Raw genomic sequence first — 18,885 nt, forward strand, 5'->3', positions numbered from 1 at the left:
GCAGAAAATGTTAACTGAATGTTATTAGATATTTATAGAGGCTCCCAAATATTTCTATGTGATGTTTTGTGTTTTTATTGTCTCTTTTGAGCCCTTTGAAGGGTTGGGAGGTGCAGTATGCACTTGTTTTATTGTTTGTAAGAAAAACACACAAAGTACCTTCATGTAACATATTGTTAAATATTTCACTTCTCCTTGAAACTGCAAGCTAGAGGTTTACTAATGTACATGCACATGGAAGCTCTTCCGGGAATACTGCATTTTGGTTACAGGCTGTTCTTCGATGCAATACTAGTCATTGACCATTTATAATTTTGCTTCTCTTTTTAAAAAAATGTATATTCAAAAGAGATTATCCAGTTACCATTTTTTTCACTGTTAATGCTTTCATTATTATGACCATCTTTTATTTGTTTGTATGGTGCCAGCTTATTCTGCAGCACAGTGCAATGTGAGAGGCAGGACGTTAGCATTTTATAACAAACAGTACATACGTTGCTAGTTAAGACAAACTAAGAGAATAGGAAGGAGGTCCCTGAACCAAGGTACACATGTTAGGTTGCTTCTTACAACTGGATTTTATTCTCAATAAGTAAAAAAAAAATTCAATTCCTATGAGCTTTTCAGGCGGGAGAATGTGAGCTGATGTTCAGGCGGGGGAATGTGAGCTGCTGTTCAGGCGGGGGGATGTGAGCTGATGTTCTGGCAGGGGAATGTGAGCTGCTGTTCAGGCGGGGGAATGTGAGCTGATGTTCTGGCGGGGGAATGTGAGCTGATGTTCTGGCGGGGGAATGTGAGCTGATGTTCTGGCGGGGGAATGTGAGCTGATGTTCTGGCGGGGGAATGTGAGCTGATGTTCTGGCGGGGGAATGTGAGCTGATGTTCTGGCGGGGGAATGTGAGCTGATGTTCTGGCGGGGGAATGTGAGCTGATGTTCTGGCGGGGGAATGTGAGCTGATGTTCTGGCGGGGGAATGTGAGCTGCTGTTCAGGCGGGGGAATGTGAGCTGCTGTTCAGGCAGGGGAATGTGAGCTGATGTTCTGGCGGGGGAATGTGAGCTGATGTTCAGGCGGGGGAATGTGAGCTGATGTTCTGGCGGGGGAATGTGAGCTGCTGTTCAGGCAGGGGAATGTGAGCTGCTGTTCAGGCGGGGGAATGTGAGCTGATGTTCTGGCAGGGGAATGTGAGCTGATGTTTTGGCGGGGGAATGTGAGCTGATATTCAAGCGGGGGAATGTGAGCTGATGTTCTGGCGGGGGAATGTGAGCTGATGTTTAGGCGGGGGAAAGTGAGCTGATGTTTTGGCGGGGGAATGTGAGCTGATGTTCTGGCGGGGGAATGTGAGCTGATGTTCTGGCGGGGGAATGTGAGCTGATGTTCTGGCGGGGGAATGTGAGCTGATGTTCTGGCGGGGGGATGTGAGCTGATGTTCTGGCGGGGGAATGTGAGCTGATGTTCAGGCGGGGGAATGTGAGCTGATGTTCTGGCGGGGGAATGTGAGCTGATGTTCAGGCGGGGGAATGTGAGCTGCTGTTCTGGCGGGGGAATGTGAGCTGATGTTCTGGCGGGGGAATGTGAGCTGCTGTTCAGGCGGGGGAATGTGAGCTGCTGTTCAGGCGGGGGAATGTGAGCTGATGTTCTGGCGGGGGAATGTGAGCTGATGTTCAGGCGGGGGAATGTGAGCTGATGTTCTGGCGGGGGAATGTGAGCTGATGTTCTGGCGGGGGAATGTGAGCTGATGTTCTGGCAGGAGAATGTGAGCTGATGTTCTGGCGGGGGAATGTGAGCTGATGTTCTGGCGGGGGAATGTGAGCTGATGTTCTGGCAGGAGAATGTGAGCTGATGTTCTGGCGGGGGAATGTGAGCTGATGGTCTGGCGGGGGAATGTGAGCTGATGTTCAGGCGGGGGAATGTGAGCTGATGTTCTGGCGGGAGAATGTGAGCTGATGTTCTGGCGGGGGAATGTGAGCTGATGTTCTGGCGGGGGAATGTGAGCTGATATTCAAGCGGGGGAATGTGAGCTGATGTTCTGGCGGGGGAATGTGAGCTGATGTTCTGGCGGGGGAATGTGAGCTGATATTCAAGCGGGGGAATGTGAGCTGATGTTCTGGCAGGAGAATGTGAGCTGATGTTCTGGCGGGGGAATGTGAGCTGATGTTCAGGCGGGGGAATGTGAGCTGATGTTCAGGCGGGGGAATGTGAGCTGATGTTCAGGCGGGGGAATGTGAGCTGATGTTCTGGCGGGGGAATGTGAGCTGATGTTCAGGCGGGGGAATGTGAGCTGATGTTCAGGCGGGGGAATGTGAGCTGATGTTCAGGCGGGGGAATGTGAGCTGATGTTCTGGCGGGGGAATGTGAGCTGATGTTCTGGCGGGGGAATGTGAGCTGATGTTCAGGCGGGGGAATGTGAGCTGATGTTCAGGCGGGGGAATGTGAGCTGATGTTCAGGCGGGGGAATGTGAGCTGATGTTCTGGCGGGGGAATGTGAGCTGATGTTCTGGCGGGGGAATGTGAGCTGATGTTCAGGCGGGGGAATGTGAGCTGCTGTTCAGGCGGGGGGGATGTGAGCTGATGTTCAGGCGGGGGAATGTGAGCTGATGTTCTGGCGGGGGAATGTGAGCTGATGTTCAGGCGGGGGAATGTGAGCTGCTGTTCAGGCGGGGGAATGTGAGCTGATGTTCTGGCGGGGGAATGTGAGCTGATGTTCTGGCGGGGGAATGTGAGCTGCTGTTCAGGCGGGGGGATGTGAGCTGATGTTCTGGCGGGGGAATGTGAGCTGATGTTCTGGCGGGGGAATGTGAGCTGATGTTCTGGCGGGGGAATGTGAGCTGATGTTCTGGCGGGGGAATGTGAGCTGATGTTCTGGTGGGGGAATGTGAGCTGATGTTCTGGCGGGGGAATGTGAGCTGATGTTCTGGCGGGGGAATGTGAGCTGATGTTCTGGCGGGGGAATGTGAGCTGCTGTTCAGGCAGGGGAATGTGAGCTGCTGTTCAGGCGGGGGAATGTGAGCTGATATTCTGGCGGGGGAATGTGAGCTGATGTTCTGGCGGGGGAATGTGAGCTGATGTTCTGGCGGGGGAATGTGAGCTGATGTTCTGGCGGGGGAATGTGAGCTGATGTTCTGGCGGGGGAATGTGAGCTGATGTTCTGGCGGGGGAATGTGAGCTGCTGTTCAGGCAGGGGAATGTGAGCTGCTGTTCAGGCGGGGGAATGTGAGCTGATATTCTGGCGGGGGAATGTGAGCTGATGTTCTGGCGGGGGAATGTGAGCTGATGTTCTGGCGGGGGAATGTGAGCTGATGTTCTGGCGGGGGAATGTGAGCTGATGTTCTGGCGGGGGGGAATGTGAGCTGATGTTCTGGCGGGGGAATGTGAGCTGCTGTTCAGGCGGGGGAATGTGAGCTGCTGTTCAGGCGGGGGAATGTGAGCTGATGTTCTGGCGGGGGAATGTGAGCTGATGTTCTGGCGGGGGAATGTGAGCTGCTGTTCAGGCAGGGGAATGTGAGCTGCTGTTCAGGCAGGGGAATGTGAGCTGATGTTCAGGCGGGGGAATGTGAGCTGATGTTCTGGCGGGGGAATGTGAGCTGATGTTCTGGCGGGGGAATGTGAGCTGATGTTCTGGCGGGGGAATGTGAGCTGATGTTCTGGCGGGGGAATGTGAGCTGATGTTCTGGCGGGGGAATGTGAGCTGATGTTCTGGCGGGGGAATGTGAGCTGATGTTCTGGCGGGGGAATGTGAGCTGATGTTCAGGCGGGGGAATGTGAGCTGATGTTCAGGCGGGGTAATGGGAGCTGCTGTTCAGGTGTGAGAATGTGAGCGGATGCTCAAGCTGAGGAATGTGAGTTGCTGTTCAGTTGGGCGCTCACTGTTGAGCCGCCATTGGGGGCCACAGGGCTGTGCCTCGCTGGCACTAAAAGTTATAGGGCCGCACAGCAGTGGGAAGCAGAGCCCAGACACCCAGGCATCTTCTCTCACTTAGCCTGTCACATTCACCCGTTGGCAGCCCTGAATGTAATTATAAAAGAAATTCCCTGTAGCGATGTTTTTTGTCTTTTAAATGTTTAAGTGAGAGAAACATGCTTTCAATTTATTTGACACTAGAGTGAGAGATCCATTTTACAACAACCATTTTCCTCATTTACTGAACATAGTTATCTCTTGCAAAATGTGTGCTTCCATTCACTTAAAGCTGCAGTTCAGGCAATATCCTGCATGTGTGTTTTTTTTTAATAAATCAGTTTTGTAGTAAGAAAAAATACTATTAGCATTTTCTGTTTTAAAAAAAACAACTTTGAAAGACCAATTTTCTTGTATTCCATTTTAACAAGCATGCTTGTTTCTATAGCAACGATTTACATTCCCCATATTTAAAGATGTCGCCAAACTTTGCCGATCAATAGAAGGAGAACGAATTGACCGGCAGCTATGCAGTTCTTTAGGTAATTAGAGATTGCCCACATAAAACTAAAAAAATAAATAAAAAAGACTGAACAGCAGCTTTAATGCAGGCACAACACAAAGGAAAGAAGATTTGCACTTTTATAGTGACCCTCGTAATTAATGATCATGGACATAAATTTAAATTGCTATAGTAGCATCATTAATACTACTGTATTAATACTGTAGGTTATGTCATCATTAACACATTCAGGTGTGGGTAACTAGCTACTGTCATGACAGTTAACATTGGATTGAATACAGATTGGGATCTAAACCCATACTTAAAATGATTTGATACCTAATTAATTGTAATTGTATTATGAATTCATTAATTATCACTATATAAAAATGTATATGTATTATGAATCCATTTATTATATACAAATTTATATCTTTATGTATATATATTCTATTTGCATATTATAATCTATTTGCATTACCATCAATTTCTATGTATATATTTGATTGTATAATGATAAAATAAATTACATACTTATAAGTGCTATGGATAGACTGGGAAAACTAAACTATGTTATATCACTTACACTATAAGATACTCATCCTCAAAGCTGTATATGGTTAAGATTATGATCTGAAACATATGAATCCCATACCCATACCTTAGGAATATAACTTACATACATTTGTAAAAAAATCTGTTGGTACAAGCATGTATGCTAGTTATTCATTAGGTTTGATTAAATAAGTGAATATATTGACTAATTTGTAGGTACATGCTGGTTATAAAATCTTGGATAGGGTGGGGATATGTGGATCCATATGTTTCACAACCCAATATATAAATAAATATTTCTTTTAAACTTGTAACGATCAACGTTTTTTCATTAAACCTTGCTTGTAATTTTTCTTTAAACTTGCTTGTGTTTTTTTTAATTGATTTTATTCGTATTATATGTTTGTATCTTTAGTTAATATATATTATGTTTCAATAGATTAATAAAGTTGTTTGAAGTTATGTTAGATTGTTAAGTTTATATTGTCAATAAAGTTTATTGTGTTTCTTGACGCGCTGACGCCACCGCGACACCCGCCGTGAAGCGTGGTACTCGTGATGCACTCTGGCAACAGGGCGCATTGCAGGTGATACAGCTAAGCGACGGGTTAACGGGACGTTTGGCGGGAAAAGGAGACTATATTAGGTAAGGGGGAATATTAGATCATTGTACACCTTGATAAAGAGCGCACGCTCGAAACATGTCGGTGGGGGCCTGAGGGCTCTATTTTTTCTGTCAACCATGCTCTGACCATAATAAACCTCTCATTTTGGGAAACACTCTCTAGCATTTTTTTGTAGCTGTGCTCCAATTCTCCTTCTGGATATCTTCCATTCACTTAAAGCTGCAGTTCAGGCAATATCCTGCATGTGTGTTTTTTTTTAATAAATCAGTTTTGTAGTAAGAAAAAATACTTTTAGCATTTTCTGTTTTAAAAAAAACAACTTTGAAAGACCAATTTTCTTGTATTCCATTTTAACAAGCATGCTTGTTTCTATAGCAACGATTTACATTCCCCATATTTAAAGATGTCGCCAAACTTTGCCGATCAATAGACGGAGAACGAATTGACCGGCAGCTATGCAGTTCTTTAGGTAATTAGAGATTGCCCACATGAAACTAAAAAAATAAATAAAAAAGACTGAACAGCAGCTTTAATGCAGGCACAACACAAAGGAAAGAAGATTTGCACTTTTATAGTGACCCTCGTAATTAATGATCATGGACATAAATTTAAATTGCTATAGTAGCATCATTAATACTACTGTATTAATACTGTAGGTTATGTCATCATTAACACATTCAGGTGTGGGTAACTAGCTACTGTCATGACAGTTAACATTGGTTTGCAGTTGACATTGTCACAGTGACATATGCTGTCACCCATCATTATAGCAAAGCAAAAAGCATAGATTGTATGCTATTAGATTGTAAGCTCTTCAGAGCAGGGACTCCTCTTCCACAATGTTACTTTTATGTCTGAAGCACTTATTCCCATGATGTGTTATTTGTAGTTAATTGTTATTTATATGATTGTCAAGTGTATTACTACTGTGAAGCGCTATGTACATTAATGGCGCTATATAAATAAATACATACATACATAGCCAGGACAATGGGCATTGAATTGAAAAACACCACCAGAAAAGCCAGTTTCATGTCTGTTTTTAGCTAAACCTGAATTTCAGTTTCTGCAATTCAACTGCAAAGTCTTTAGGATAAGGCTTTGCTATGCCGTTATATTTTAATTAAGTACAACACTGCACCGACTGACAGACAGATGTGTTACAGAACTATACAAGTGGCAGCATTAACTTGAAACTCCTGCAGGTTAACTGCAGCCAAAGTCTCAGTGATATCAATGTCACCCTGTAACTATGATAACATATGTCAGGACTTACTCAAAGGCATTCAGCACCCTGGGACTTACTGAGCAGAGCGCTGATCCTCACGAGACAGGCCATCACAAGAGACGCACCCAGACACAAGCGAGCCCATAGGAACAGGTAGAGGTGGAAGTCATTCTGTCTTCTACTTTCACACACACAGTATGTTGCCTGCTTTACAAAATAGGAACTGACCCTCCCCCGTACAGATACACACCTCCTGACACGGCACTGAATCTCTTCCTGCTCGCTCTTCAAAATAATGACATATATAACATTACTGGAGTCCCTTAGTCCCTGCATCATTAACCACTGTCTGCTCAATGGTTTAGGTTCCCAGCAGTGAACGTACATGGGAGCACTAAACTATTACCGTACCACTTCCTACAGCTTCAGAACAGCTCTATGTCACTATTGCCCCCTTTGCTGCCGTCACATTTGGTGATTGATGCCTTTGTTAAATAAATTATACCAACATAAGCATCCTTCAGTCGGTTTTACACGGTGCCTTGTCTGTGTCTGCAAACTTTGCCAATTAAAATGTGGGCGCTGTTTGGCGGTAGTTACATTGTTTTCTGCCTTTTGTTTGTCTGCATGGTCAAGTTAAACTCCTGCATTGATACGAAGTGAACTGGTAGTAGTGATTGATTTAAAAACAGCAAACCCCCTTTATCACTATCCCATAAAATGCTAATATCTTGCCCTGCCCGTTCTTTTTATATACTTTTTTTTGTGTGATAAAAAGCATTGTTCTCTTAATCTCTATCTTCTGAGGTTACCGTGGTAATTGTGCTCTGAGGAGATCTCCATATTAACCTCCCCGATACTTAAGATTTCAACTGCTTATACCTCCTGAATATTAGAAAGGGTGAACAAAGAAGTTCAAGGATACCCCTATAGATGCACGCAAAACCAAACGTGTGAATATATTTCTAGGCCACAAGGATAAAAAACCTTATACCAGAAACTAAAATGGCGCAAAACAAAAAAAAGTTTTAATACATCAATGGTTGAATAACACTCAAATGGTTAAAAATATGGGTAAATGCTGAACCCCTAGGTGGAGCAATATAGCGAACAAATGGGGATAAATATGGGTAGAAAATCTCATATATCACTTGAGGTTAACCCCATCTGTTCCTGCGTGTAGTAGGAACACGAGATGCCCATAAATAGAGAACACACATCACATATGTACTTTCAGTGGCCTTAAAAAGGCAATGGACCAGTGACAGCATAAACTCTAATTCACCACCTACAAATTGGGTGTGGTAAATGCTGTATTAATTAGCATACATATGGTGTAGTTGGATCAATACCTCTAACAATATTCCTCTGTTAGAAAAGACAAATAGAATCCCTTCCCTCGCATAGTGTTGGATACACTGACAGTAAACAGTGTGTCAGACTGGTAATCATAGGTGCCTGTATAATACCAGCATATTCAGATACCAACTTTCAAAGCAAATAGTGCTTGCTGCACGCTACTGGGTCAGCAGTGCAGCAAGAAAATCTCCCCGTCAGCGGGATATCGTACCGCCACAGCAGTGGGGCGGGAGGGATAGGAAGGGGGAGGGAGGGAAGGGAAGTGGAAGGAGCGGGCTACGGAGAGCCCTTGTGTAAAGTTAGAGGCATACGACCCGTAATGGCTTCCAGTGTCTCCACGCAGTTGCTACTCCGATGCGGTCACTTTCGTGACGTCATCAACATCCGACACGTGTTTCGCGCGTGTGACGCGCTTCTTCAGGGGGAGTAGTCTACCCTTACGACTCAGTACCTGGTATATATAGGGAGATGTGAATCCCTATTGGTCAGTAGGTGCCTGTGATACGCCTGCTATTGCTAAAAATCACGGTGTAAACCCTGTGAAATTGGGTTACAGTTTATTAACTGATTAGTTAGGACCTATTCTATTTAAAGAATATTGGGGATATGATAGTAGGCTCCCTAGATGGTGCACATATATGATAACTGTCTGCTGGATCGAGTGCATTGACGTGTGGTTTGTACTAGTATATGTAGGAATGTATGACCCACTTGAAACGATCCGCCCCTAAGGTCAATACGAATCCATGTGTGTTTATGACACTCTAATTAATAACTTAGCCATAGAAGCTTGCTGCAAAGTTAGGATGGGAGTTCACTAGTGAATATTCAGAACTAGCTAAAGATCAGCTTATAGAGTGTGTGTGATGTATGTAGGAGTGTATAGCCCACTTAGAACGATCCGCCCCTAAGGTCAATACGGACCTAGATACATTTTTAACACTGTATACCAATAACCCAAATCATGATAATTGTTCACTAAACCGTGGAGGCTCACTAACGAATAAAATACGAGTACACTGTGAAGACTTTCAGAGCTAGTATTAGATAAGCTGGCAGAGTAAATATGGTGTATGAGGTACATCTGCTGACTACTGCAGAAAGGAGGAATACATGAAACCCTCATTTAGTCCTAAGGGTGACTGGGTCTGAAGAAGATATATCCAACGACATTCCCGTTGGAGTAAGATTTTGTCCCAGTCGCCCCCTCTGGGACTAGGGGGTACATATTCGATGGCTGTAAAGTTCATTACATGTTGGTTGCCCTTGTGGCATTCTGTGATGTGTCTCGCTAGTGGCGTATCCACTAAGTTTCTAACGTTGCCCAGATGTTCCAATACGCGTGTTTTAAAGGGTCTGTGGGTTTTCCCCACGTACCTCAAACCACATGCACATGTCATCAGATATACCACTCCGGATGTCTGACAGTTAATAAACTCATTTATTTTGTATGTTGTTGTGTGGTCTCGATTCATGAAAGTTTTTGTGTTCTGCATGAAAGGACACTGCATGACAGTCCAAGCTGCACTTTTTTTAAAACATTTTATTTTTTTCTTTAATATGTACCTCAATATAAGCCACACATTGATAATTAATTACTAAGCTGCTGACCGATCCGTTCTCCTGTGATCGATCGGCGAAGATTCGGCTCGGGGTTCGCTAAATGGATGTCAGTGCAGCAGAAGAGACCAAAGATGCAAAGTTCAGTGGGGAGGATCATGTGACCAGGCAGTCACTAGATACAATTGGTGCACTGCTAGAGAGAGTGCAGGTCTCAAAAAGGGTGTGCCAGAGCCTGTTTCAGAAGAGGAAGGGGATGTGACTTTGTAAATGGTTGCTATAAAAACAAAAAATGCTTGTTAAATTATAACACATTAAAAATGTAATTCAGCATTGTTTAGAAGAAAAAAATGCTATAAGTATTTTCTCATAGTACAGAACTGATTTAAAAAAAAAACACGCATTTAGTATATTGCTTGAACTGCAGCTTTAAATCTATACAAATCTGACGTAAAAATAGTTTCGCAAAAAATTGCTTTTCATGTTCTCCTATTGCTGAAGCGGAATATGCCCGCTTGCAACATCAACATAATAACATGATGGTAGTAGGATATATATCATGAAATCAATGTATGTGATTGTCCTTAAAAATTATAGACAGATAGAAGTATTGTTATTTCAAGGTATCAAAATGCTTTAAATGTTTTTACAACCTGTATCTAATCTCTTTGTGATACAGCTGTCAGCTGTCTGTGCAGCTTTGTATGTGCATGCTGTTCTTGTGAAAGGGATTATGGGCCTTATCTTGACTAAGCAGACATCTGCCCGCCATAAGGATCCTTCTGGCACTCGAAGAAACCCTGAGAGCACATTCAAGTGAAATAAGGCTTGCTTCTGTTTTATTGCAGAAGACTGCTTAGTACATATGGCCAATGTGTCATAAAAGGCCAAAAGCTAAACAGAGGACAATAAGTATCTGTTGACAACACATTTTTATAGCACCCAGTGGGGAAAAAAAGTTATTCACCTTTTTACAGCACACAAGCAAGTAACATTTGCACTTTAAGTGTAATCAATTCTCCATAAGGATGCAACCAATGGCTGCAATGCCCTGCAGATCAAAGTGTTGCAGGCCTCTATGTAAGTGAAAGCTGCTAGTGCTGTATGTTGATTACTGAGTGAGCAGTGAGGACGCAGAACAGCAAAAGTGTCATCTTACCTTTCTGAGAATGCCATCTCCTCTGTGGTTTTGCTGAATGCTATTCCTGTGACCTCATCCAACCCATTAATAGCCTCATTGCAGTAACCCATTGTTATCCCACAGCCAGGATCAATCTTTAGGAACTCCTGTTGGCCAGCAGCTGGACTGTTCCTCTCCAAGAAATGACTGCTTTCTTTGATCCGCTGTTGAATCATTGGAGTGAGTGGCATCTCAAAACTGAAGAAGCTATCTGGTTCATAGTACAATGTGTCAAGTGACTCCACACTGTAGTATAAGGAAGTATTGTCCAGTATGTTCTCAAACTGGGAGCTGTAAAGGTCAGTGGAGTCCTCCGAACATCTCTTTGATCTAAGCACATCTTCATGCAGATCTTCAGCCATGGTCCTAGGACTTGAACAAGGACAACTCATTAGTTTGATGCAAATCTTTCCGTACCAAAAGCTTCAAGTTAATTTCAGGTTGTAAAACAATTGAATGGACCAACATGGGCGTTCTTCATAGATACAGTTGTGCATGTTTATGTGGACTATCAAACACTGACTTGTGTGGTCAGGCACATTTGTGTGCAACTAGATCTATAAAAAGATATGATATTGGCTAATTTAATTGTACAATAAACTTACTATACAATTAATGAGAGAAAGCAACTGTACATTCTCATATCTCATAAACAGTTGTACTCAGTACTCTAGTGTTTTATGTCTTTACGGTAAGTTATATCACTTTATAACCCACCGTAACCCGATTGCCTACGAATGCAGTAATGTATAATGATCCCAAGTATTAATGTCCCTCCAGCCAGCACACCTTTCCCCAAACTTCCTAATTTACAGTAGCCCCAAATCAAAGATACTTCCCAGGCATGTTAATTCTGCGATACTTAATTCAGCTGCCCTCTAACACACAATAATAACTAACAATGCAGCTCTTTCCATTACAGCGATCATCTGCATGTATAATGTTGTTAGCATGTGTAATGAAAATACTATTTTCTTAATGTTTGTCAATTTTCTATTATATAATCTAGTAGAATATTTAAATGGTTAGCCTAAGTGGGCAAGAGTGCTGCTATAAAGACAAAGACATCTATATGTAAACCATCACCATTCATTTTGATGTAGATATTCATAGTATACACTCTTTAGAAATAAATGCCACGCACGTGTTATAACTCCAACTAAAGGGTTAATTTATAGTTGTTTCCAGTGGTTAGAAAAGGAGACACGAGGGAAATATGGAAGAAAACCAGTATAAATAAGATCAATTATAGGAAGAACACAGTGGCTGTATGGTAAACTAGAATTATTACGGGGATAGATGTGTGTACAAAACAGGAGAAATTTAAAAAGTGAGTCAAGTCCCCTGGAGCTGAACCCCATTATTTTCAATTCTGGGGACCCCCTGGATCACGAGATTCAAGCTGCAATGTCACCTGTTGGCCCGTGGCTTGGCAGCCATTTGAATCACCCAGAAGGGAGAGGAAACACCAGCACCAAAAAAAACCAGTAAGCATCTCGGGAACCACGGGGTCCCTGAAGCTGAAAAGAAAGAGATTCTGCTCAACCCCCCCACGCCCCCTGTTACATGTAGTAAAATGTCAACCAGAAACATATCCAACATCATCATCATCCTCATCATCTCTACAGCAGGTGTGGCCAACTCCAGTCCTCCAGGGCCACCAACAGGTCAGGTTTTCAGGATATCCCTGTTTCAGCACAGGTGGCTAAATCAGTAACTCAATCAACTACTGAACCACCTATGCTGAAGCAGGGATATCCATAAAAGCTGACCTAGTTGGTGGCCCTTGAGGACTGGAGTTGGCCATTGGTGCTCTACAGCCAGTGGGGAACTCTGTGGGGTCAACCTTGTGACAGCTTAAAATGATTATATAAGGATCTTGAATGTAGCGTATTTGCAGACAGTTTCATGTTTTGCCTCCGTCTACATCAATTGAGAGAGGTTTGTAAATCGACAGTCCACATTTTGTAAACCCTTTGTAAGCCAAGGAGATTTATTCCACCGGAGACCTGACCTGGTTTTTGAGATTCCTAAACTGGGAGAATCTGTTTTAACCACTTATGTGCTGAAGTATTTGATGCTTGTTCCGTTCTGAATGGGTGCAAATAAAAGCCCTACTCTTATATAGTGAACGCTCCAAAAATACATTTGTGTGGCTCCATCAGTAAGTCTGGGCAAACTATCTTTGTGCATCACCCAATCTCTCTAGCTGTAGCCTCGGTCCAACAGTTTGCTCCCTGGTTTGCTTATTATTTCATTCTTTCCTTGCTGATAGGTAGGGCCACCACTGTATACTGCTAGCCAGAAATGCTTCATGCTTTCCTAGTTTTATGAAAAAGGTACAAAAGCATGGATTACCACAATTTACATTTATTAGCTAAAGAAGAAAAGTGTCTCTACCTGCCTGCTTTTAGACTGCAAATATTATGTTTACAAGTTACCGTACACTATGTTTAAACAGGCTTGCCCGATAAGGGCTGTGCCTTCCTGCATTTAAGTACAACGTCACTACTTTTGACACTTGTTACACTGCCCATATTACAGTAAATCAGGGGTGGCCAACTCCAGTCCTCAACAGCCACAAACAGGTCAGGTTTTAAGGATATCCCCTGCTTCAACACAAGTGGTTATATCTGTGGCTCAGTCATTGACAGAGTAACTGATTGAGCCACCTGTGCTGAAGCAGGGATATCCTGAAAACCTGACCTGTTGGTGGCCCTGGCGGACTGAAGTTGGCCACTTCTAGAGTAGATGTTCTCGCCATTAAGACTGACATTTTACAGGGACTCCTGCAGTATATGATTAGCACACTCTACCATCAAAATGCACGCGTGAAGAACTGCTAGCACTCTTTACCATGCTGCTTGGCGGACACTTTCTTTATCACTCATGTGTATGTGCTCATTTGCTGTCGTGTAAGGTTGCGGCCAGGGTGGGAGAGCGCTTGCTGCCGCGACGTCAGGCGCTGGGCGTTTCCTGGCCAGCCAGTTGCGCACTCGAGGGGGCGTGGCAATGACATCACAGAGCTGGTTCGCCTCATTGGGCGAACCACACACGTGACGCATCAGCAAGCAGCCAAATCCAATTTGGTTGTCTCGCCAAGCAGGTAAGCGCCGAGCATGTGCAGGCGCTCGCTCACACTGGCCACACACATTGCAGCCACGTGCTTCATCGCGCCCAGCGCAAGCGCCCACTCGGCATCGCCCTGGCTGCAGCCTAAGATATACTGGCATTGCAGTATGTTGAAAACACTCACTAAACTTCTGTACCATGCTGCGTGCCCAGCTAGGAATAAATGGGTGCATGTTAGTTTGGGGTACACTTAATTTTTTTTAACAGCAGTATAGTATACACAGTGACGAATATACATGACATTAGTTTCATATGCAGGCTAAAATTACTCAAACACAATGTGGCCTTTTTTAATTGATTCTTTTTTGCAATATATCTAAGATAAAAGTGAGACCGCCCAGAGTGGCGCTGCTTTTTTCTTACTTTTACTCAAATGGAGAAAATCAGCTCCACCATAAACAAGCTTGTTTCTCATAAACGGTCACTCCACGGGACTGCTCCCGTTTACACAAAGAAGTAAAACAAAACACAAGCAAGCTGATAAGCTTGAATTCCACCTGAATTTGTTTAAAGTTCTGTTAGCAAAACTTTCTTAAAAATTAGGTCACTGCATATAAACTACTACCAACAAATACATGCCACAATACCTTTGCAAAAGCTTCACAGGCATCGCCACCTCATCATGTGGGTCTGTTTCCGTCACGAAGACTTCATTGTCCACTCCCCCATGGTGCAAACATGTCTCAGAACCACTCTTAAGCCTTTGGGTAACAGAGGCCGAAGTTGCTTCCCATACTCCCATAGTCCTCTGTGAGGTTGGAATGTGATTGCTTGTTCCTGTGGGTACCAGAGATGTTTCCTTTTGCCCCTCGTCCATGCTGAAAGCAAATGTGGCCCCCCAGGACTCTACATTTTCTTTCTGTTCCTTTGGAAATCTTACATTATGGATAGCTCCATTTTCTGTGGGCACAGGATTCCCTGGAGGTTCTGCCTGAAAATCCCCTTCAAGACCTGCCTTGCTCCGAATAGGACCTTCATTTGTACCATCCTCCATTTGGTTGTTCTGGTCCAAAACAGCCGCAGATGGAACTTGACAAATATTATGTTGTGATTTAGGAAAGTCTGCTATCTCTGTAATCTGTGACAATGATGACTCGGATAGAGTTTCTTCTTCTGAGATTGCAGCCAAGTCTCTTTCTACATATAAATAGGAACTCCTTACTGTGGGGACAACAGGTATTAAAGGAGCTTCTGATGTTTTCTCTCGACTTGGAACCACCGGTTCTCCAACTTGTTTTGAACTGACATTGGAATTATCCAATTTATTTTCCACATCCATTAAAGGACAGGCAGAAATGGTATAACCGTCTTGTAGAGTCTTTGAATTGATCTCTCCAGATCTTATAATGAGTTCTGGAGAACTTTTAGTGTCTGTACCTTGGGTTTGTAAACATTGTGTACTGCTCTTCAGTTTTTCTTGTGGGCATGGTTTAGACTCATCTGCTAAACTCTCGTTCTGTCCAATTGGGTCATGTATGTGCAGCTGCTCAAGTTCTTTTATTTCTCCTAAACATTTTGTTAGTTCACCTAAATATCCATAGGCAGTCCTGAGAGTGTCATTTTCTCTGTGCTCTGTTGTCCCGTACTCTGGGAACTCGTTGGTGATGCTAGCTGCCTGTGGAAGTAATCTGCTGTTTCCAGGGTCATCTGTACAAGAAAACAAACAAAAAAAAAGGCGATATATAAAAGGTATCCGTGCACACCCAATAATTGCAGGTGTTCAAATTGAATGGTGAAATCCCATAGAAATTAAGCAAAAAGAGTAGCACAACCATGAGAAAGGTCTGCTGTGTTGGATGAATAAATACTAACCACTTGACCACAGTTCTTTGCAGTGCTAATATTTTTGCGTCGTTTCAAAGAAAACATTAACAAATATATATTGTTGAAAAGTTTGAAAGGCAAAAAAACAAGCTGTACATATGCAAGACAAATACATGTTTGGTATTCTCAGCCACAAGAGGGAGCTCCTGTGCAATGTTAACATAAGCTCCTCATTACACCTCTGCTACATGCGCCCACTGACCTTCACCTTAATGCCAGCTGACCTTCACCTTACTGAACGCACTTTTACTCCTGCCGTGTTTGTAAGCCTCCCAACATACCGCTCAGATCAGGGGTGGGCAACGCCAGTCCTCAAGGGTCAACAACTGGTCAGGTTTTCAGGATAACCCTGCTCAAGCACAGGTGGCTCAAACAGTGGTCCAGTCAATAACAGAGCCACCTGTGCTGAAGCAGGGATATCCTTAAAACTTGACCTGTTGGTGGCCCTTGAGGACAGGAGTTGCCCACCCCTAATTTAGATTGTAAGCTCTTTGGGATAGGGTCTCCGTTTGCCTTATATGCCATCATTTACTGTTGCGCATTGTTTGTAAGTTATATTACTTTGTATTGTCATTTTGTAAAGTAATATGACCATTGTTTGCGCTATATAAATACAATTAGGCATCCATACACTATATATTCTTGATTGTGCACAAAAGTGATGCATTTCATTAATTTTAGTGTATAGATAGGATAAAGACATTTTCATATGCTAAAATAGAGGAAACACCTCTTTATTGCAAGTATTTTGTGTTACTGTATGTATTGTTTTTAGCCCAAGTAAAGGTTTTTTTCCACAATACTTTTCTACTTATGTAGTATGTAAGCATGAGCGGGAAGACAAAGACAGGATAGAAAACTGGGATACAACTGGTACAAAGAACAGCATGACATTCATCAAACTAAAAGGAATCCCACTGAAAAAAATTGACATTATTTCTTTGATAAAGCTGTGGTCATTTTTGTGCTCCGGCTTTGCACATGGAATACACAGTAGGACAAGCATGCACCAAGAGTTTATTGTAAGCTGATAAAGCACGTGAGTTTCCCTCCAGTGCTGACACTGTCACATTTATACCTTCTGCTACAAACAACAAAACACTCTGGGGCATATGTACGAAGCGCCACAAACTGCTTTTATAGCTCAAAATCGGCGCACTGAAATATAAATTGAAATTGTGCGCAATGATAGTGTGCACCTGATATTTCTTCTTTGGCGCAGAAATGGACTGGGTTAGGTGTTCAGATGGTAATACTAGGTATTTAAAAAAGGTCAATATATTTTATATATCATGTGCCCAGTATTTTATATCATGTGCCCAGTATTATCCACAGTGCTATTCATATGCTTGTTTAAGCAAGTGTGTCTTAAGGTGGGTCTTAAAGGTGGATAGAGTGGGTGCTAGTCGGGTATTGAGGGGAAGGGCATTCCAGAGGTGCGGGGCAGTCAGTGAAAAAGGTTTAAGGCGGGAGAGGGCTTTAGATACAAAGGGGGTAGAAAGAAGACATCCTTGAGAAGAACGCAAGAGTTGGGATGGTGCATAACGAGAAATTAGGGCTGAGATGAAAGGCGGGGCAGAAGAGTGTAAAGCTTTAAAAGTGAGGAGGAGAATCGAGTGCGAGATACGGGATTTGATCGGAAGCCAGGAGAGGGATTTCAGGAGGTGAGACGCAGAGACAGATTTAGGAAAGAGCAGAGCGATTCTGGCAGCAGCGTTTAAAATAGATTGTAGGGGAGACAGGTGAGAGGCAGGAAGGCCGGACAGCAGGAGGTTACAGCAATCAAGATGGGAGACGATGAGGGCCCGAGTCAGAGTTTTAGCAGTCGAGCAACAGAGGAACGGGAGTATCTTTGTGATATTGCGGAGGAAAAAGCGACAGGTTTTAGAAACGTTTTGAATGTGAGAGGAGAATGTGAGAGGAGTCCAGTGTGACCCCTAAGCAACGTGCTTGGGCTACTGGGTGAATGATCATACTTCCAACAGTAATGTGGAAGGAGGTAGTAGGGCCAGATTTGGGAGGAAGAATGAGGAGTTCTGTTTTTGCCATGTTGAGTTTAAGGCGGCGTAGGGCCATTCAGGATGATATAGCAGAGAGACATTCAGAAACTTTGGTTTGTACAGCATGTGTAAGGTCAGGTGTTGAAAAGTAAATTTGAGTGTCATCAGCGTAGAGGTGATATTTAAACCCAAGAGATGTTATTAGGTCACCTAGAGAGTGTGTACAGAGAAAAGAGAAGAGGTCCAAGGACAGAGCCCTGGGGTACCCCCACAGAGAGATCAATAGAGGAGGAGGTGGTGTTAGCAGAAGAGACACTGAAAGTACGATGGGAGAGGTAGGATGAGATGCAGGATAGAGCTTTGTTCCAAATATCAAGAGTATGGAGAATGTGAAGGAGAAGAGGGTGGTCCACGGTGTCAAATGCTGCAGAGAGGTCGAGCAATATGAGCAGAGTCATCAGTTATTTTATTGAGGGCTGTTTCCGTGGAGTGAGCAGTGCGGAAGCCAGATTGTAGAGGCAATTGAGAGAATACAAGACGTTCAAGGAGTTTAGAGGCAAAAGGCAGGAGGGAGACAGGTCGATAGTTAGACGGACAGGTAGGGTCAAGTTTGCTGTTTTTGAGTAATGGTATAACTGTTGCATGTTTGAAGGAGGAGGGAAAAGTACCAGAGTAGAGGGAGGAGTTAAAAATGTGTGTGAGCGTAGGGATTATAGTGGGACCAAGAGGTTTTAGGAGATGGGAGGGAATGGGGTCAAGAGGGCAAGTGGTAGAGGAAGAAGAGGAGATCAACAGTGATACATCCTCCTCTGAGACCGTGGAAAAAGAGTCAAGGAAGGCAGGAGGTGAGTTAGGAAGAGGTGTAGGATGGGAGGAAGAAACAGACGGGATGTTCTGACGTATGGAATCCACCTTTTCCTTAAAATAGTCAGCAAAGTCCTGAGCGGAGATGGAGGAAGGAGAGGCAGCTGAGGGTGGTTTGAGTAGAGCGTCAAAGACAGATAAGAGTCGGCTTGGGTTAG

At 43.5% G+C, this 18,885-nt stretch overlaps 1 protein-coding gene across 9 annotated transcripts in view; it reads right to left on the reverse strand.

The window, feature by feature from the left end:
- The window catches only part of PSD3 (pleckstrin and Sec7 domain containing 3), a 586,117-nt gene that overhangs the window by 282,956 nt on the left and 284,276 nt on the right, over positions 1–18,885 (reverse strand). For 8 of the 9 annotated variants that reach the window (XM_075605135.1, XM_075605145.1, XM_075605197.1 and 5 more), the window contains 2 exons: positions 14,627–15,686; positions 10,887–11,279 (listed from right to left, as the gene is read on the reverse strand). In XM_075605135.1, coding sequence (XP_075461250.1) covers positions 10,887–11,279; positions 14,627–15,686 — 1,453 coding nt within the window. Of the gene's footprint in view, positions 1–6,885; positions 7,012–10,886; positions 11,280–14,626; positions 15,687–18,885 lie in introns of those variants that run through there. The other variant, XM_075605203.1, reaches the window with a different exon arrangement.

This window comes from Ascaphus truei, chromosome 1 (genome assembly GCF_040206685.1).
Source record: "Ascaphus truei isolate aAscTru1 chromosome 1, aAscTru1.hap1, whole genome shotgun sequence".
Taxonomy (NCBI): domain Eukaryota; kingdom Metazoa; phylum Chordata; class Amphibia; order Anura; family Ascaphidae; genus Ascaphus; species Ascaphus truei.